General features: G+C 30.9%; 2 protein-coding genes and 1 non-coding gene across 3 annotated transcripts in view; 2 read left to right on the top strand and 1 right to left on the bottom strand.

Annotated features, from left to right (window-relative positions):
* The first annotated feature begins 291 nt into the window (after positions 1 to 291).
* Positions 292 to 22107, top strand: part of LOC115233364 (muscle-specific protein 20-like) — a 27545-nt gene continuing 5729 nt past the window's right edge. Inside the window, exons 1-2 of the mRNA XM_029803737.1 lie at positions 292 to 464; positions 11053 to 11134. Of these exons, the coding sequence (XP_029659597.1) occupies positions 441 to 464; positions 11053 to 11134 (106 nt within the window). The 5' untranslated portion in view covers positions 292 to 440. The remainder of the gene's footprint in view (positions 465 to 11052; positions 11135 to 22107) is intronic.
* On the bottom strand, positions 2896 to 8029 carry LOC115233365 (muscle-specific protein 20). Its single transcript, XM_029803738.1, has 4 exons — positions 7862 to 8029; positions 4936 to 5135; positions 4692 to 4812; positions 2896 to 4335 (listed from the first exon to the last, which is right to left on the bottom strand). Exons 1-4 carry the CDS (start codon positions 7865 to 7867, stop codon positions 4156 to 4158), a joined length of 507 nt encoding a protein of 168 aa, XP_029659598.1. The 5' UTR covers positions 7868 to 8029; the 3' UTR covers positions 2896 to 4155.
* LOC115233368 lies at positions 10330 to 10470 on the top strand. The gene has a single exon (XR_003883771.1). It is a non-coding gene; the product is annotated as a U4 spliceosomal RNA (small nuclear RNA).

The following is a 22107-nucleotide window of genomic DNA, read 5'->3' as shown; positions in this document are numbered from 1 at the left end:
GTAGTGATAACATATATTACTTGCATAATGCACATAGCATGTGCAAATTTGAAACGTCATGCTGGATTTCTTAAAAGGATAGAAAGGAAATAAAAATGTAACAATTGTTTATGAAAAAGTGCAAGAACATATTTTGAATCAGACTTCAATCGTTAATTGATCGTTAATCGCATTTGCGTCATCCGCTATACGTCTTCCTGTAGATATGCCATGAATTGCATTCCAGTCTGAAGTAAACGGTGAGTAAGTGATTCACATATATAGAGGCGCCCCCACATTCACCAACATGGATGCGCATCTATCACGCATATATACGCAGCTCAACCGCGTTGGAGGGCACTCTTTTTGTGCTTCAGCTTGAGTCGGTGAAAAGCTGAGAGCTGTTGAGACGCGTCGCAAAATTTCGGAGAAGCATATACGACGAGTTACGCAAATTCGCCATGCCTGGACGCCCACTTTGGCAGGTAAGCGACGCGTTATTTTTCAAAATTGAAACAAGTATATACGAGTATATAGTATAATATGTATGAGATACAATGTCATGTTTTTTCCTAATCACATTTATCGTCTCAATCACATTTTAATTAAATTTTTTGCTTGACTATATTTGCTGTCAAGCATTTACTCATTGCGATTATTATTTTATTATATGTATATATCAGGGATATTTTTTATCTTCTCTCATAACTGAAATGTGTTATCTCTCTTTCTCTCTCGTGATTAGTTAGGTTTGAATATCATTTTGTTGGTTAGCTATGTATTAATATGATTTATTCTATGATTATTGTGTATATTCTACAATTACTCTTTTTAAATTGAAGATAACTTTTCTCACAGAGATCGAAACGTTTTAAAAGGTTATTTAATTTAATTAAAATATATATTACGAAAGTCCATAATATTGTACAATTTTATGATCGGTTGTTATGTTTTTAATATTGTTTTCTCTCTCTCTCTCTCTCTCTCTCTCTCTCTCTCTCTCTCTCTCTCTCTTACTTGATTGTAGTTTTGTTTATATTAAGGTTATCCATATCTTTCCCGCTTAATGAAAAACGTGACGATATATATAATGTGCTATATAAAATAACTGCATAAATATGAGTAAAAATAGAGAAATATTAAGAAAATTTAAAAATATAATTTTTCCTTGTGAATTAATAAATTAAAACAGAAAAATTCTATAATATATATATTATTATTTGTATAGCATATATACATATGTAATATTACAATATAGCAATATGCTTTTTGTCGTAGCTCTTCTAAAGTATAAATTATACTTACGTATAAAGTTAAAACTCACTTATAAACATTACAAATTATTAATACGATAAAAAATTATGTTTTATTTAATTTTGCAACAGAAATGTTATAAAATTGTATGTCGTAAATAAAATTTTTCAATATATTACGCTTATATATTTTGAACAGTTTCTGACATTTAAAACAGTGACTTTTCTATTTAGATACTCTGACTCAGTACGTCAATCTGCGAAAGTTTTGTAAATCCGCACATTAAAGCGCTTCTAATTTGAGAAACACTTTTGCATGAATCATCCAAAATTTATTGTTATTCATGTTTCTCTTACCAAAAGCAAACAAATAATTCTCAAGTACTATCACATGCTATCAAATAAAGTAAAATAGAGAAAAGTGCTTTTGGTATCAAATTCCAGAATAAGTAAATTTTTATGTAGCACTTTATATGTATATTATCTTATGAATCGTATTAGTAAAGTAATAATCTATATCGCGATAAAAACGTAATAATACTTATGAAAACTTATTCAAATAAAATATATTATTTAATTGGTAATAAAGAAGTAATTGATAATAAAGAATTCTCTGAGACAGACATAAAAATTGTTTTTCGGAAAAATTGATTTTGTTACGGAATAAACTGATATGGAGCCGTGATCACAGAGTCTAAAAATGGTTGCTGTGTATGCCGGTGATCCAGAAATAAACCGAAAGGCATTCGGATCTGCCAAGGAAAGCAAAAGTATATATGAATTAAATTTTACCAGAAACATACGGGAGCGCGTGCACGAGAGTTATCTTCCACGAAAAATCGAGAAAGTATGTCGCGATGACGCGATTGCGATTCCTCATTTATTTATAAACAGTAATGGATATTTTTATACCTGTGTGGGTGCAAAGATAAACAGGACGATGCGATGTAGAGTAGATCGTGATAACGCGCCGAAAAAATTTTTACTCCTGTAAATTGTACTTAATATGTGTTTAATTGTGTGTATAATTAATTAATTTCTAATAATTATTATTTATATATTATAATTTCTAATAATTATTATTTATATATTGTTTTACCAAGTTGTAAGACAAAAAACAAATTAAATTTTGTTTAGAAAGCAATAAATTATCAATTTCTTATATTTTGGTATTTTTGGCTAGTATTCTTTATATTCGTAAAATATATAACATCTTTATATTAGTAATTGCAATTCGCGTCAATGATATACTGATTCAAGACTTACTATCCAAAAAATAACTTCATTAACAGATAATGAATTATATGAGAAAGTATATAAGAAAAATAGTCATCGCGAACATTGCATGAAATTAGTTTAGTCCTAAATTGTGATGTCGATATTTCTTGCATTGTTACATTATTTTCCTATTATAATTGTTTTACATATTAGCCTACATTTTAAAAATTTATTTATATATTGTACGTTTTTTAACGCACATCTCAGAGTTAGGATAAATTTTATTATAGTATATAAACACAATTAACATACATATATATATGTATATAATATAAATGATAGAAGAGAATATATAAGATATAGAAAATAACATTGCTGTGTTTTTTAAAGATATATATACACACATATATATACAATATACATACATATATATAAAATTTATTGATTTATATGCATATTAATGTCTTTAATATAACCTTTAGATATTACAAATAATAATAAAGTTGTAGAAACTTATTAATTAATTTATCAATTTGTAAAAATAAAATATTGATACAATCAAATTAAATTATATAACCTATTAAATTGTCTATTGCAAAACATTACATGAGATTAACGCTGGTTTTATCATATTATAAACCTTAATAACTATTTTTATAAATATTCTAAATTTATAACTCTCGATTAGAAATTTTTGGTTTAATATATTTTTATACGTGTAATAGTGTAATGTATAGTATTGCGTGTATATATATGTGTGTGTATGTGTATGTATATGTTTGTATGTCAAATTGTGTTAATGTGCAGGTATATATAAAAATATGTATAATTATACATTTTTAGGGTATTTGCTTTTATTATGCATTTAATCTATTTAATATTTTGTTTAACATCATGTAATGTTAATTCAACATTTTATTTTAACCTGATTTGAAATATATGAATCCAATCGCGAATACTATGCATTATATATTTTTATTCGTGTATTTCATATAACAGTTACGTGTAATTGTGTAAAACTTGTTTATGTAAGTGTATATATGTGAATTCTAGAGTAAAATATGATTTCAAAGCGCTTTTTTGCATATCGGCAATGTATGATAAAAAATCTGGTACTTATATTTATATGCAAACTACAACTGTTAAGAATATAAAAATATATTCTTGGACGACTAAATAGAAAATTAATAATTAATGTTTTTATTATTGATATAAGATTATTTGATATAAGAAGAAAAAGATAAAATATATATATAATGTATTAACTGTTTAATATCAATATTCAAAGTATTGATTAAAAAATAATAATTATAGTTAATAAATATTGCAGAGATGCAATATACGTGATGATGTAAAAAAAACTTATAACATAGAGAAATACCAACACAAATTATTCAATCTCATTTATATCAATAATAATTATGACAATAAAGAATAAATAAATATTACTTAGGATAAAAATATACTTATTTAAATTTGAAAACAATAAAAACAAGTTTGAAAAATATTTCAAAAGCTTAATATTATTTTCACATGTTACGCGCGGTTAGAAAATGCAATTTATTTTGATGTTTTTATTGTGTCATACTCCGTGCTCGATAGTTTAACCAGTCATTATATAGTATTTAATACATTATATGCATTTTTTATTTAGACGTATGTATGTGTGTGTATGTGTATATGTATGTTTGCTTCTATAAAAAATTTACATATGCCGAGTATTTCCAAAGCTACCGAGACCGGCTTGGCTGGCACCCTTATTGTAACCCATTTGAAGATTCAAATGACCTTCGCTGGCACGAAGCTGTTCCTCGGTGAAGGTTCTCTTGTTCTCTTCTGCCATCTTCGGTCCTAAAGTTGGCCCATTCCAGTCATGTTTCTGAGTCTGTTGTATTGGTAAAAATTAATCAATTAAATTTCATGAATAATCAGAGTTATAAATAGGCTATACAGAAAATATTTCTGCTGTATGTCATTTTGTATTGCCATTTGTGTCATTTTCTATGAAATGGAAGATTTTTTGTAAGCTTTACTTTTTATATTATGTAGATTTAAAGTACGAAAAAATACAAAGTCTAGCATTTTTATAAGTAAAAATATAAATATAAACATTTTTTTTCACCGCGCATATATGTTTTATATTTTTTTTATAAAAGAAAGATATATTGAAAATAATAAATTTATTCCTAATATATTTAATCTTGTAAATAATTAATTAATTACTAAAAATTGAATACTCACAATTCTGCCCAGCGCGTATAGACAAAGAGTAACTTGTGGGATGTTACGTCTTTCGAAGAGATCCGCGGTTTGGAAAATTTCTTCTTGCGGTACACCGTAATTTTTAATCGCCGCTTGGAATCTATTGAGACAAAGAGGATATTATTATAAGTATTATAAAGTAATTGTTATATGAGAAGATGAAGAATTAGGTATATTATATAAAGATAAAGGAAACATTAAGATATAATTTGATATCGTTCACCTTTGAATATTTTCCATAAGTTGAAAATTTGTGCCTTTAGTTTGAATCTTCTTAACCGATCCGGGTGCAAGTTTGTTAATTAGGTTGCAAAGAATCACACCATCTCTCAAAATATCTTCGTAGTTTCCAGGAGGAAGTTTCTCGCCCAATACGGCCTCGATCCAGGCAAGAACTTCAGCCTCCTGTTCTTTGTTGCGACTCTGTAATATATATATATATAATATAACTATATATAGATATAAATTAGTTTTTAAATAGATGCTAATATACGGAACAATTATTTTGTTATTTTTTATATATTTTATTACGAGAATTGGGTCTAGAAATAGCATTTCTACAAAGAAACCCGACTGCATGCATTTTAAGCATTTTCTGTGAGCATAATTTAAAAATGGCTGTATCAAAAATAGATCGTACGCGGCAGTGTAGGATTACTCGCACGCGCGTAAAGTCCAACGAAAATAAAATACGATGTCTGAAATTTTGGCTTTTACGTAAACTGCCAAAACGATATTAAACTATCACTTTAAGCTGACACTTGTTTTGCTTGAATTTATGTATATTATATATTGTAATTTGATTCATACATTAAATGAATTATTTTTCGAAAAATAAGAAAGAGAGAGAGAGAGAAAGAGATAGAAGAATATAATATTTATTTCTAAGTTATATATAAATGTAAGAATATTTTGCGGTGTAATAAGAGATAATAGCAAATATAATTTTGTAAAAATCTCTAATTATAGTTTTAATCATATTGAAGTGCATTTTAAGCATTTATTATATAAATCTCTCTTACACATGAGAAATGTCTCACGAAAAACAAATAATGAGCATCTTACAATTAATGGCTTTCACGCTTTTAGAATTTCTTAACGTTTACATGATTCGATTTATGACTCGAACAGCTGACCGACGCAAGTGAATCTGGCACCATTCAGTCGAAGCAATAAATCAGTATTTATAGCGAAATTAAAGTACAATCTTTTAAAGCCGCAGATTCTGCGCAGAAACTGCGCGATAAATATCGTAGTCATCGTATAATAGTGACTGTTTCACGAACTTTCCGATTCGCTCAACCGTGTTATATTTTTGGAAGAGTGATGTTATTCAGTCAGATATATAATGGACTTGTGCAATTTGTAATAACATCGTGATCGTGTTTTAGAGAACAGCTGAATTGCACGAATACAGCAATTTCGATATATAGATTTAGCCAAGATGCAACACAGGTTTGAATGATGAAGGCGACTCTAATTGACTCTAATTGAGTGCACTATTTCTACGATACGTTCCACGATTTGCTTCTGAATAAATGCGCGTTTAACATGATTATTTTTGGTATTACGATTTTAACAGGGGACAGTATATTATATTTATTAAAAGTAAAGCTAAATAAACGCAAGGTACTATACTATTATTGCAAATAGTATAACCAAATTGGATCAACAAAATAAATATAACGCCCGAATCAGAGTGTCCTAGAACTAACAAAAAAATGAATTCTCGTTGATATTGGTTATACAATTAATAAATATTTTCGAATTCACTGCGTTACAAAACTATATATGAAATTTTTTTATTTCTTATCTACGACATGTCAGGCGTGGTCGGGGCAACGTGTTTCTCGTCGCATCCACTCGGGATGATATTTTAAGCTCCATTTTCAAAGAGAGCTTCCGTTCGGACGAATGCGGCCTCACCGCTTCCGAGGATGTTTTGCGAACGTGACGCGCAACGTCGTAATAAATCACTAAATTTAAAGTTAAATTAGGTGGGTCCGTACGATTTGCAACACTCCAGTGAATTAGCTGGCGATAGATCAAACTGCACACCTGTGCTGAAGACGCATTTCGACGTATTGTCAGGATGAATTGAACATTATAATCAAATTAATAATGTAAATATATATATGTATATATACAATATATATATTTATATAACTAATAATATAAGAAAAGAAAAAACTCAATTTTAAAACCTCTACAATTATTCTAATTAATTTTGCCATTGCTTGTTTTTGTTTCAAATCAAATATATAAAATATATATAACAAATTAACACGATCAATGTATTAATTTAGATGATAGGCAGCTTTAACTATTACGATAAATTGAATACTAATGTAATCTTTTTTTAAAATAATTTATTATTTTAGAACAAACTAATTGACCATTTGAGTCAAATAAACTGCAAATATATTGCAATCTCTTCTTAGTTAGATAATTACTAAATTTCTTTGCACTAAATTATGCCCGAGAAACCACATCTAAATTTATTGAAACTGAAACTCTCATCGTGTTAAGCAATATCCATTGATATTTTCTAAATCTGTTTTACTTCTCGGGATAACGTTTAAAAATCTGCGTTGCAAAACGTTATTTATGTTAGGATATAAATACATTAGATGCAAAGAAGAGAGAGAGAGAGAGAGAGAAAAAGAAACGCATACTACATAAACAGAGAGTACTGACGTAAAACGATGTATCATGCAGAATAACGAATTGGATCATAACTATAAATATTTTAAGAAAATATCCATGTGTGTGTGTGTGTGTGTGTGTGTGTGTGTGTGTGTGTTAGAAATTCCAGGATTATTAATAGTGTTTTGCAGATTGTAATATCGCTATATATATAACTAAACATTAAAAATTGTACTTACAAGCTACATTGATTATAATATATTTGACATACTTTCAGATTATTCATTTCCTTCTATGAATAACATTAATTGTTACATTAATTGTTTTTTTTTCATAAATAAGAAAACAAATTATGTTCATATCTTATTAATATCAAATGTGTATACAAAATATAAAAAAACGTACATATATTTTTTTCATTAGAGTTATAACAGAATCGGATCACGATTAATCATTAAAATAGAAACAGAATAAAAAATGACAGCTTTCAAAGAAGAACATACCGGCATTTTGTTGCTATGTCGTTTCTTCGACGGCGATGATAGCTTTCCCGGATAGCGTGACTTTGAAACTTTGAGTAGAAACTAAATCGGACGCTGCGCGTCGCGACGCTATATGGCGTCATCCCCTCCGCCGTATCCTTCCTGCCGATATTCAAGCAACGAATGCTTTTGGCCCGCTGCCTAGTTTTTGGATGGGTATTCCCACACCCCCGCTCGTAACCAGATCTTGACACCGCGGCCCTATTTACAGGACGCGTTGTGGTTCTAAATTAAATTACAATTCGCATTCAGACAAACCGATTGCAGGGAAACCATCTGACATTGCCAATGAAATACTTGACGCTATATTTTATACATGAAGTGTAAAAGCGAAACGAAAACAAAATAATAATATAAACGATAATTTTCTGATAAGAACAAATATAAGAAATAATGATTGACGATTGTGTGAAAACTGCTTAAATAATTTTATTTATATATTATATACTATATATTGCACGAAAATATCATATATAAAATTTGTTGCAAATATTAATAAGCGCATTAATAAGAGGTATTAAAAAAAAAACTGTTTTTAATAGAATTGTTTTGGTCTTACATGTCAGTCACAGAAAGTTTCCTTACTGACATGCAGCTGCGTAGCATCTGATGTTGCAATCTATTTTTAGCACTTGTGTACATTATATGTACTTTATGAAAATCTTTAAACTTCCGATTTATTAAGCATTCGCGATTTAATTTAAAAACTATCTAAACCGCAAATATTTTAGTTCAATGATCTACTTCTCTACAAGGTTTATAACCGGTACTTAATTTAGATCATACATTAGCTGTGAGATTTATTTTTGTGCTAAAGGATTTCATTTTCAAGGATATTTATTCTAATTATTAATTATATAGTTAGCATTATATTGTATAGATCCTGACTAAATATGTTAAAACCTGAGTAGAGACGTATACATGAAAATTTAATATTAATTAATTGCTGGAAGAATCATATTCAATTATAATAATTCTTTTTGAATCGTGAATCTATATATAAATAAAAGAAAATAAAATAGAAAATAAATAAATAAGAAAAATTAGTGCAATATAATAAAAAGAATAATATCGTATCATGCATTATAATCGTGAATTACAACTGCTATGCATACGAAAAACGATAAACCGATAAAAAAAGTAGAAACAAGTGGGTGTATTTTGCGCAAAAATACGGTTCGACGTGCGTGGATATTCGCCAGATGAAAACGCTGATACGTAAACGTCATAATTTCTGGACTCTGGCCACTTCGAAGGGTGAAGCCACCGCCGAGTTTAGATTTTATCAATCGTTGCTATTTCCAAGTTTATCCTAACACAACGGATCTGCGTAGACGTCTGGAACAATTTTGTGATGCGTTCGTTCGAATTACGTAACAAAACATGGTTTAATAAATGGCACATCATCGATAATCTCTTTAAAAAATATTACGATTTGTTGAAATGTTTTGTAATATATGTGTTTTTAAAAATCTTTCAACATTGACGTGAACAAATATCCGACATAGCAGACTGAAAAAAACTGCGAAAAAGAATTTTAGATATCTCTTATTGACATTTATGAAATAAAGATGTAAATTGTATGTTATAAATTATTATTATTTAATTTAATAATACAGTAATTATTACATGTGATCACACACTACAATTAAAATAATTGAGCACATTGCGTTAGATTTATTTTTCACTTACAATTAGTCAATATTAAAATTAAAGTATATCTAATGCTATTTATTAAAGTTCAACTAATTTAGGTGTGCAAATGGCAGGCAGTTCGCATCAAAACTGTCATTGATTGTGTGTAATATTGTTAATATAATTATAAATGCGTTTAAATAATAATATTTAAGTAATAATAATATTCATTGATCTATTTAACTTTAATTGCATTTATTATTACGTGCCAATTTGTTGAAAATGTAACAATATAATTTTATTAGCATTATGTTGTTACTATTAAAAATTATCTTTATGTTATTTAATTCGACAATTAAAATATCAACGTATTTTATAGAAAATATTTTATGCATTTTAAAAAATTATATCACATAGCAATATGTGGAATATCTAAAAAAGAAATGGTAAGAGATATAACCATATCGCGAACGCTGACACTGTGTCGGGCATGTGCTTCCTCGAGCGCGCACCTCCTGCCGTCATGCTCTCCTGTTCAGATATATTTTCTTACAAATATCCGGCTAGTCTATCATTTAAATTATCCGTTAATAATGTCAAATTTTATTCATCTTGTGACAGCGCATCGAAGTCACGTGTTTCCGATGTGCGCCACAAAGCCTCTATCACCTGCTTCATCTCGGCTGCTCTTTAGTTTGTGAAACGGACGCTACGTGGAGCTAATATAGAAAGCTTTCTCGCGATTAAAATTCCTCTTGACTAGTATGAATACCGGTGCGGCTGACTGTCTCGTCATCTTTGCGCAGTGGCGATATCGTAACCAATGAGGTTCTACCGAGGTGCGATTATTGCTAGTTGAAAACTTTTACCAATACCCCGCCATGACGATGTGAAATACCATCGGCTACGGCAATTTTTGAAAGTTTCTGCGGAAACTGATAATTTAATACAAACATAAAATAATTCTCAAAAGAGGACGAAGGAAAAGCTATTTGTTTCCTTTATTTTCTTTTCTCTTTCATATTTTATATATACATATATATAATGACATAAAATATCTTTATTAGGTTATTATTCTTTTCGGAGTAGTTATATACGCGCACGAGAATATGAATTTTCATTATAAACAATTACTTACTTATTAGAAAGGCTACATTTTTTTATTTTGTAATAATTATAAGTAAATCATTTATTAGTAAAAGAAGAAAGGAATTGGCACTTTATATTTCTTCAAAAATTATTTTTTTCCTTAAAATATATATATTTTTGTTTACTAAAGATATAAAATTAGATTTCCTGGCTAAAATTAAATGTCTACATGAGAAAAATGTAAAATAAACAACATTTATCATTCTGTCTTTATGGTTGCCAAGCATCACTGAGCTGTTATTTTCTTTTAAGTTGTTTAGAAGAATGCAGTTGGATAGCATATGTCATCTTTATGACTAGAGAATGAAAACTTTTAACGTGACATGCTTTTTTTTAAAGAGATTTACAGCCTCTTCTTTTAATCGCAGGTTGCTGGCAAGCGCGAAGCAAGCCAGGAAGCAGAAGCTCAACAATGGATCGAGATTGTAATCGGCGAAAGATTTCCACCAGGTAAATTTCTAAAACAAATTAATTAAAATAATATTTTATCGTTTAAATTCCACATGCAATTAATATACTTCGCTTAACTATTTTAAGAAATTACAAAATTTTTATAACGTATCGTCCTACTTTTGACAATAAATGAAAAACATTGAACATATATAATTTAAAATTATTTAATATGAAATTAATATGTAAAGAAATGACTTATTCTCATTATTTGAAAAAAATTAAAATAAAAGTGTCGAACTGTTTATTGCGAACTTTATAAAATATCATCACATGTTTTAGCTAAAGATATGTCTTAGCTCTTTTTTATAAATTCTAATGTATATAAGTAAGGATATCAGAACATCCATTTCTGTATGGGGACAGAATTATTACTGTACTATATTCTATATCGATCAGAAAAAATCTTATTCGGATATAAAATCCTAATATGTGAGAGCAGCTGAAAACTTGCAAGCTTAATAATCCTTGCATCTTAATTTACTTGAGAAATATTTGTCTAGTATTTATATGTATTTACGTCGTTCTATTTCACATATTTAAATATATAATTTACAAGTTTCTTATAAAATAAATAGATATATAACTTCAAAGATATTATATTTATATTATAATTATATTTATATATGTATAAGAACGAATGATGGACGAATCAGCTCTGTATATTTGTTTCTTTAGAGTGTTATAAAAATGAATAGCTCGTTTTTTAAATGCTTCTTTTAATATATAAACATTTTTCAAAATACTTTACATTTAAAAATAATCAATGTAAATATTTAGTCTCTTTAAATAGCTATAATAGCTATGCACTTAATGATGCTACGAACATATATGAGCTCCTGTTCCGCGGAGGTGATACGAGTCCGAAAGCGTTCCGACGTTTTCACCCCTATTGGGGCGACGTTGAACCAAAGGGGTGGAAAAGCGCGTGCTGTTATCTAACTAGAATCGCATAATTGCCGGATACAAATGTCAGGTCGCGTGACGTCGCAAAGGTTAAGTTTCGTCGAGGTCAGTTTTCCCATATAGAACACACATTATTTGATGCATCGTATGTATCGTAATAACAAGTATATATGTATAAACGTTATATCAAATAATATTTATTTTAAACATTTGCATATTTATAAAATGCTGGAGAATCAGATATTAACATTTAAATTTATGTCTGACTGTTATAAATTAAATCGTCGAAGCTACTTGCAAAAATAGACATCTTTCGTGTAAATACAAATATGGGAGATGTAAATATAATTTATACATATACATAGATATATAACGTTATTCTTCCAAGACTTGTTGATAGAAGTATAATTGCCAATGAGTTTCCAGCGAGAAAATTATATTCCGAATAAAAGTTAATAATATAAATAAAATTAGAAATGAAATGGGGTGTCAAGAAACTTTTAAGGGATCACTCTCTCTGAACTCTGTCCCTGAACTACTAGGGGTAGTTCTGCCTCCTGTTGCATTCTACTCCCCTGGCAAAACGCGCGCTTTGTTACGTCATTGCGAGCCACCCTATCGAGCCTGTCTCGGTGAACAACCCTCGATTCGACATACATCCCTGATGTGACAAACACGCCAGGCGTCGACGCAATCGACGTTGCTTCACGTACGTTTGCGCGGCACGTTGTTTTTACTACTTGTTCCAGCTCGTTATGAATACTCTGAATAAAATCGACATGGAGATCGAAGGAGTCGTATATCATAAAATCTCATTTAATAATTATATTATTCTTAAATGTCTTATATATTATGTGTAATAAATTTAATTATCAATTTTTAAAAAGTGAAATGCTGCTCTTAAAACGTAACTAATAAAGTAGAAATATATCACGAATTTGTTATTTATTTTTTAAAAAAGTTTTTATATCTGAAATTATATTAATCATTTTTAATATAATCTTAATATTGACTTTAAATAAATAAATGACCTATTTATTTATTAAAAAAACACAAATAATCAGCATAAAATAAGATAGTTGATAAAGTTCAATATATGTAATAAAAATATTACGCAATTTAACTGACTCTTTTGATACAATGATTGTCAATAGCAGCATCTCTTATCAGTTAAGATTAAATATTGCTTCTGAAATAATAATATAAATAAGAAAAAAATATATTATGTTTCTAAATATGTAATACAGATATTTAAAACAAATATTTAATACAGAATTTTATTGACAAGTTTAATAAATTTTTAATGTTTGAATTCGATAGTTCTTGCTGATTCGGTCATTCGCAAGAGCCCGTCACGCATATCTGGTCACCGAAAATATGAACCTCCTTTTCGTCGCATTCGCTAAGATCTATAGAAGGAACTCGTGACATATTCAATAACATTGATTATGACAAGTGTTTAGATTTAACGATCCTCCATCCATGACTGTCATCCTGGTTGTGTCGAGGACGCAATGGAGGTGGCCAAACGACGAAACCACCCCCACTCGAGCACATGATTAATCCCCACTAGAAACCTTCGATACCTACGACAATCTAAGTGGGGATCTCCTCGGCACGCAAGAAAGCTCTCTTAAGCGAGTGACAACCTGGTCCCCGCGAACCTTGAGCGTACCTGTCGGAAACAGGCAGAATCCAACGTGTTTATAAAGAAAGTCAATCTCGATAATACCGAACGTAATAGAGAAAATTCTATAATACAATTGAGATGAGAGCCTAAATAAGCTTAAATAAATTTCTTATCAAGAGTAATGTAATTTTTTTGTACGCGTTTATTTTTTTTATATTCTTAAAAAAATATTTTGCTGTTTCACTTTCTTCCTGCTACTCTGGTAATTTGAGAACAAATTCTGTATTCATCTTCAGCTTCGCCGGTACTTACGCGGTGAATCTAAGGGTGATCTAGATTACAATATATGTCACGTAGAGCATGCTCAAGCTCTATGCGAGGATGCGAGCCGGATAGTCGAAGCTTTTGATGTTATTGACTCGTTTAAAATTGAACTTAAACGGTCGAGATTCAATTATGCTCCTCCTGTCGCGTCCTGACCTGACCTACCCTAGACACTGGGATCCTGATGCTCGCATAACGTGAATTTGATGGGAATTTCGAGGTATCCCGCAGAACTTCCAAATACGGATGGTAGCCTGCTCCCGGAAGCTCGCGAGGCATGCTTGGCACGACCCTTGTTTGACAGGTCTCAATTGTGAAATATTGCATTAATGTTTCCACGTGTCGCCGATAGTTTCGGATACGATTGATTGGGTGATACGTATTCCAGGAAAAATTAAATTATACTTTTGAGTTAAAAAACGTAGATGGATATTGCATTTCTTATATTCAAATATACTTAATAACTAAAAATTTTTTAGAGAATTATCACACACACAAGTGTAAAGTAATTATGAAGTTTTTGTCATTTTGATTGTGTTACAGTCAATACGTGATATAATTCTAATATTATATTTCCATTATACAATAAAGATGCATTTTTATATATACATATAATTACTATATACAAATAAATTTTTAAGTTTGTATTGAAATTATTTATGAAGAAAATATTGACATTAATTAAATTTATATCACCAGAAATGTGATCATAAGCAGTGTGCACTTTTTCCTGCTGTCAAAGTCTATAATGTATAAAAATTTAATATGCTAATTTCAATGTAAGCATTAAATATTAAACATATTTCACACATAAACATACACACACACACATATAATACAATCAATTTATTAATCATTTCATATGATTAATATTTATTTTGTTTTATGGAAGAATGAATATTCCGAAGAAATGATTATGCTAATCGAAGTAAAGTTTGTGTTATTGATAAAATATTTAAGACATACAAAGACGTGTTACTTTTACCGAACATTAGAACTGACCAAGTCGACGACGGGTATTGATTTACCGTCATCTGTTCATCATGTTACGTCGTAAGGACGCTGGCATACCAGGGCCACATACAGTACTCCGGATGGTCGTGCTTCTAGTGCTGCTAGTTACATATATCACCTTCGCACTTCTTTCATCTCTTCACCCTGCTTTTACATATTTTCGCCTACAATTATTATCGTTTGTTGCGGATACTTTGATCAAGCAGCGTTCATAATAAGTGACTATAATTTCGATGAGCAATTTCGTTCACATTTCTTTTGATTATAAAATTTCACATTTTATATTGACATTTTTTATAATAATTTTGTTAATTTAAACGTTAACGATTTTGAGCCGGGTATGGCTTATTTTTCGTATCAAAAGAATTATATTAAAGTTATACGATATAATTTATGTCTTTTTGATTGCTTATGTAACTGAATCGTATTATACGCAAAAATGAGTTATACATATAACTATATAAAATAAAATACATATACATGTTCTTTGCATTTTGAATTTAATTTATAGATTGTTATATTTATGTATTTTTAAATTGTTATTTAAATTGTTATGTTAAATTAACTCATTGTTGCATAATGCTCCAGCTCAACACTGTCATCTTTTTTTGAATAATCACAGAGCGATTTATATCAATATGTGAATGCTGCTTAATGTCTTGAAAATTTGCTTCTGAAACAGAAGAAACGTCAGTCATCTGTCCGTCACGGTGGCGCAAGTCGTTTGGGTGCACCAGGGCATCAGCAGACGTTTGAGGGATTTATAGGGTGTCCCGCCGACACGTCGACGGATCGATTCGTTAAATTACGACCCTACAGTCGCGTTCCCCTCATCCATCCGGCCTTGTTCATTACCCCATCTCTTGAATCGGATACGCTCATTGAGCATTATCGAGCACGTGTTCTGTCGATACGTCGATGGTCTCGTCATGTGACACAGCGTGACGTCACGAAAGCTCGCACCTACTAGGAAAGCAACGTCGGGCAGTAGATGAATTTATGGAGACGACTACATTGTGTTCCATCCCGCGCGGAGGATCCTGGTAAGCTCCTGTCACGCTCGTCGTGAGGACCCGCTCGCGATATGACTCGCCGATGTGTAAGAAGAATTTCTTCGATACGAAAGAAATCATTTGACGCGCGATAACGGACGACTGATCACTCGAGGATAGGGCGCAACTGTCAGTTGTCCGTCAAAAGATCGTCAATGACGTCATTCCGAGACGAGCCTACCAGGATTACAGCCCCGAGCTAGATTTACGAGCGTCGCGCGATCAACAGGTGTTTGCCGTGATCAACAGGTGGTTGCTGTCAGTAATGCAAGCGCACGTGAGCGTGCATCTACTGGGAAACGTATTAAAATGAAAATGTATTTCCCCAATGAAAACATATATTACAGTATTATATCGTTTAGTTCAACTTAGTTTGTATTACCGTAAATATAAGCATTATTAAATTATTAAGGAATAGTAATGATAAAGAAATACAATTCGATAAATGCAAATAATCGGAACATCTTGTTCATTTATTTACTTCTAGTCACTTTGACTTATTTTTCTAGTCGCAATAAAGTAATTACTCTTTCATGCCTAATTATACAGAGTGTTTCAGAAATAGATGGCCAAACTTTAAGAGCATATTCTACTTACTATAAGGGTGAAAAAAAGTCATATAAACATGGATCCGGAATCGCATCGACGGTTCATGAATTGTCCTTCTGTTTACTTTCTATTAAAAGTAAACAAGAAGTTTTATTTATGGGGACATCTTAAGACTCATTTATGATATTCCGATTGCTACTGTGGAAGTACTCCGAAATCGTATTATCGTTTCGTATGACAAAATACGAAATACTCCGGGAATTTTTGAACGTCTTCGACAATTCATGCGACGTCAATGCGAGGCATGCATTAATGCGGAAGGAAATCATGTCCAGCAATTTCTAATGAAATGTTCTTACAGCTTCAAATGTTTTTAAAATCTGTTATAAATAAAAAATGTTTATAACTTGGAAAAGAAAGGTTTCCAGACCCATGTTTATATAACTTTTTTTCATCCTTATAGTGAGTAGAATATGCTTTGAAAGTTTGGCCACCTATTTCTGAAACACCCTGTATACTTTTTGAAATAGCAATCTTTAATTTAATTTTTATATATTGTTTTAATTTTTCTTGGGAGACCGCATTTTGCTATTATTATACAGGGTGGCCCACGTAAAGTATTACAAGCTAATAACTCTAAAAATATTTGTCAAATCAAAAAATTGTTCATGAGAAAGTTTCATGTTTTCAAGGGGCCTTTCTAACTACGTAAACATAAAATTGCCCCCGCTACCCCTCTAAAAGGGGCGGGGGGTAACTTTAAAATTTTAAATGGAACCCCCCATTTTTTATTGCACATTCTTGATGTAGCTTATCTCGAAAGCTTTTCAAAACACTATAATAAAGTATTTTTTTATTAAGTACTTTTTGAGTTATTTTATATCTTAATCTGACATATTTTGATATAAAAAATAAAATATCTCGTAAAATATTTAGTTTTCGATAATCTTACCGTAATATAAGATTATCGAAAACTAAATATTTTACGAGATATTTTAATTTTTATATCAAAATATGTCAGATTAAAATATAAAATAACTCAGAAAGTACTTAATGAAACAATACTTTATTATAGTGTTTTGAAAAGCTCTCGAGATAAGCTGCAAAAATGTGCAATAAAAAATGGGGAGTTCCATTTAAAATTTTAAAGTTACCCCCCGCCTTCTTTAGAGAGGGAGCGGGGGCAATTTTATGTTTGCGTAGTTAGAAAGGCCCCTCGAAAACATAAAACTTTTTCATGAACAATTTTTTGATTCGACAAATATTTTTAGAGTTATTAGCTTGTAACACTTTACGTGGGCCACCCTGTATATTTTATTCTTCTGTAAGAATCATCATATGTATGCAATGCATATATTTAAAGATGAATTATAAAAATATTTTACATCGTATTTAAGATTTTACATAAAACTGTAAAATGTGTTTTATGCATTTAAATAAATTAAATAAAGATGACAAATAAAAAAAGAAATCAATTGAAAAGTAAAAATATAAATATTGTGATATCAATTAATTTCCTCGGGGAATTCATTGGCATTAGAAATTAGAGAAACGCGGCGGGAATCTTGGATTCTGCGTACAACGGTATTGCATTCCCGCGAGACCTGTTGCCATGTCGACGATCGTAAATTCAAGCGCAGGATGTTGTCCTGATGAAAACCGTGCTTGTGACGTCTTTATGACATGAGTCTGACATTTAATCGATATGACGGCGACGCAAGCGCGTTCGTTGTCTTTTTCTGCCTGGTGTATATCTGGAATAATTTACTAACTTTATTAGCAACATAATCGCTAACAATACAATAAATATTGCGAAATGTGCGATTTAAACATAATATAATATATCATCGTGAGCAAGATAAAGAATTATTATTACTTCTATGTATCATATAGGTATATATAATTTCCATTCCACAAATATTAATCTTATTTTTTTCATTGTTTAATTAAGCACGATAAAAAAGTAAATAGTAATTAGATCAATTGACACACGTACGCGATTTTAAAATCAGACAATTTTATTAATTGCTATATTAATATTAATTTTAATATCCATAAATCATTACTACTATAAATTATTCTACACGTTTTGTAAAAATCATAGATATGTTTTGTCAATAATGAGCATGAACAAGAATTGTAACAATACAAATAAGTCTTCGACTACTAAATGATAATGTTGATTATCGATATTTAGACATATTATTATGCATTACATCTTTTATATACATCGTCGAGAAATATTCATTATCATTCGCATTTGCATAATGCTTCTAATCTCTTTCGGTCTCATTGACGCGGTTTTGAGATCATAATTCATCATCGATAGCACAAAAAACATTGAATGGCGACAACCGCGAATGATAACAGGACGTATCGGAGACGAGCCATCGATTTCACGTCAAATTCTCCAAACATGACGACCATGACGTGTCAACGTAACAGGATAGTATCACCCGCGGGAATAGTTTCGATCCGTCGATACATATTGTTGCGTTCGGGGATTTTTTCCCGAAGACGGCAGGAAGACGCACGGCGTCTGAAAAAGACCAGGCCAGCATCACGCGTGGCTATTCGCTGGCAGATGAAAGAAACGGCCGAAGACAAACTCGGAGCCTCGGCGACGACCGCGCGAAGGCGCGCTATTGATTTTCTGTCATCTTCTCGGGTTTACGACATCTCACCGCGTTTCGACACTACCAGGAACCTATCAGCATGTCACGCTTGTTTATCCCGGACAGCCGGGCCCGCCCCGCGCACGCGGCGCGTATTTGTTTGTCGAAGAGAACGACGGGCGGATGCTGCCTGGATATCGCGCAAAAGCGGTGGCATCGTACAGCATGAAATTTATTCAATCTATACATATACTATACTATATGTATAGAAGGATAGAAATGTTCAATCTGTGCTAATGTAGAAACATTATACATCCTCTTCTTGCGTACATATGTATTAAGATTATTTAAATTTAATAGATTTATTTGAAATTAGGATTCTTGAAAGCTATTTCCGGGAAAATTATATATTTATATAAAAATTATTTAAAAATAAGAACAAATATCGTATCTCTCTCCTACAACCTGTTTGTTGTGCTAAACAAGATGTTGTTCTAAAAGAGAAAAAAAAAAAGATAAAGAAGGAAGAGGAAATTTAATATTAATTAAAATTAATAAAAATTTTCTTAAAATTCTGCCTTAAAATTCTATTTTTGTAAAGACAAAAAAAACAAAAGATGTCATGTGCTCCCCCTACTTAATAAAATTATCTATAGACAATAAAATATAAATAAATAGAAAAATATAATTTTATAAGATATGTGACGCATTCTCGAAGAAAAACGTCTGCAAAAATTGCATATCGTTCTATCCGTTTGATAATCCAATCAAGTCCAATCTTTCAAATTGTGTATCGAGTTATTCTTTCAAATATTATTATCAAGTATTATTATTTGCTTGATGCGCATTTGAGGAAATTGAGAGTCCTCAGATTCTTCAAGAATGCGAGAGAGATTAAACAAGATGTTGTTCTAAAAGAGAAAAAAAAAAAGATAAAGAAGGAAGAGGAAATTTAATATTAATTAAAATTAATAAAAATTTTCTTAAAATTCTGCCTTAAAATTCTATTTTTGTAAAGACAAAAAAAACAAAAGATGTCATGTGCTCCCCCTACTTAATAAAATTATCTATAGACAATAAAATATAAATAAATAGAAAAATATAATTTTATAAGATATGTGACGCATTCTCGAAGAAAAACGTCTGCAAAAATTGCATATCGTTCTATCCGTTTGATAATCCAATCAAGTCCAATCTTTCAAATTGTGTATCGAGTTATTCTTTCAAATATTATTATCAAGTATTATTATTTGCTTGATGCGCATTTGAGGAAATTGAGAGTCCTCAGATTCTTCAAGAATGCGAGAGAGATTCAACTATAGGAAAAATGAAATGGGAAGTTTGAGAGGGAAGCAGAAATGTGTGTGCGTCGAGCGAAAGCGAACGTAGCGAAAGCGCGTAATACATTCCTGATACCAACCAAACTATTCGCATTACAAAACGAGCAACAAGTCTCTCATTTCTGATCAACTTTCTCTTAATTATTCCATTTATAAAGAAACGAGCTTTAATTAAATTGGAGAAATTATGATTAAAGAATATTTCAGATAAGATATATAAAACGGTATATGTACATACATATTTCTCTAAATTAAAATTTTGTCCAGAACAAGTTGAAATTTGATAGCAATAATGTCATCTATCGCACATTATACATATTTAATGGAATAATTAATTGGTCGATCGGGATTGCAGTGGACCATCCAGAACCAATCGCCTGTCGATAGCTCGTCAATCGAGAATTCAAGCGTACGACCAGCCGCTTACTAGGCGAACAGATTTCGGGGTTGGCGTTTAACGCGATCCCCACCAACTCAAAACCACGTGACTGTCGTCCTTGCAGGATCAGGCTAGTAGTCTTTTAGACAATTGGCACGTGGGTGCCCTCTTGTCCGAAAATGTTCCGTTCTAATATCGCCGGGCTTGCGGAATCTGATAAAGCTGTCGAGCTTTAAAACTCACTTCTTATTGCATATATGCTATGTAACTTTGATCTTTTTACACCGTTTATCGCGTAGAATCAAAATTATATACTATAATATTAATAATAAAATTGACGTATTAATCAAAGAGTTCTTGCAAAACTACACTTCGAATATGATAAATGCTGAAACTTGAAAACTGAAACGTATAAAAAAATATCTATTAAAATGTAAACGTGAAAAAAGATGCTTATATTCTCGTGCAAATTTACACACCACGAGTTTCATTATACTTAATGCATATCTTTAGGATTAAAATAACCGCGTGTAATTTTCTTATCACTTGCAATTTTGAGTTAATGAGATTTTTATTCCAGTCTCTGTATTCATCAGATTATTTCTATTCTGCGAAGCAAAACGGAATGATCAACATGTTGAATATATTACATTTTTAAAACGTTACATTAATTTAAAAAAAATAGTCCGAAAATTATAAGTTATTGACTAAATTATGTACCATCGTAGCTTATCGCCTAAATAATTGAGATGAATGCAACGATACTTCAACAGTAATTAAATTACTGTTTTTGTATAAGATAAAACAATTAAAGTCAAAATAAAATCTTGCAATTCGATATAAGCAATTCTGCAGTCATATAAGTTTCTATCTAAGTAGCTTCGCTAATTTAGGATCTAACTTATAATTAGTTATACACGCATAACTATCAGCTGAGAACCGGACAATGGAGAGAATTCATTAACGGATTAAAATACTATCCGTGTAAGGGGCGGTTATCGGAAAACCCGTGTGGGAGTTATGCCAACTGTTGCTTCGGACGTCGTGCGTCGATACAATTTGCGATGGCGGCGGCGCGAGCAGCGTCGCGCGCCGATAGATTGGATACATCGATACACCCTGGTTGTATCGCTGACGTGGGGGAGGGGGTGGGGGAGCGGGGGC

This window comes from Formica exsecta, unplaced genomic scaffold, assembly GCF_003651465.1.
Source record: "Formica exsecta isolate Colony F162 unplaced genomic scaffold, ASM365146v1 scaffold1730, whole genome shotgun sequence".
NCBI classification, from domain to species: Eukaryota; Metazoa; Arthropoda; class Insecta; order Hymenoptera; family Formicidae; genus Formica; species Formica exsecta.
The sequence above is the reverse complement of the archived record's forward strand: the minus strand, read 5'-3'. Positions and strand labels throughout refer to the sequence as shown.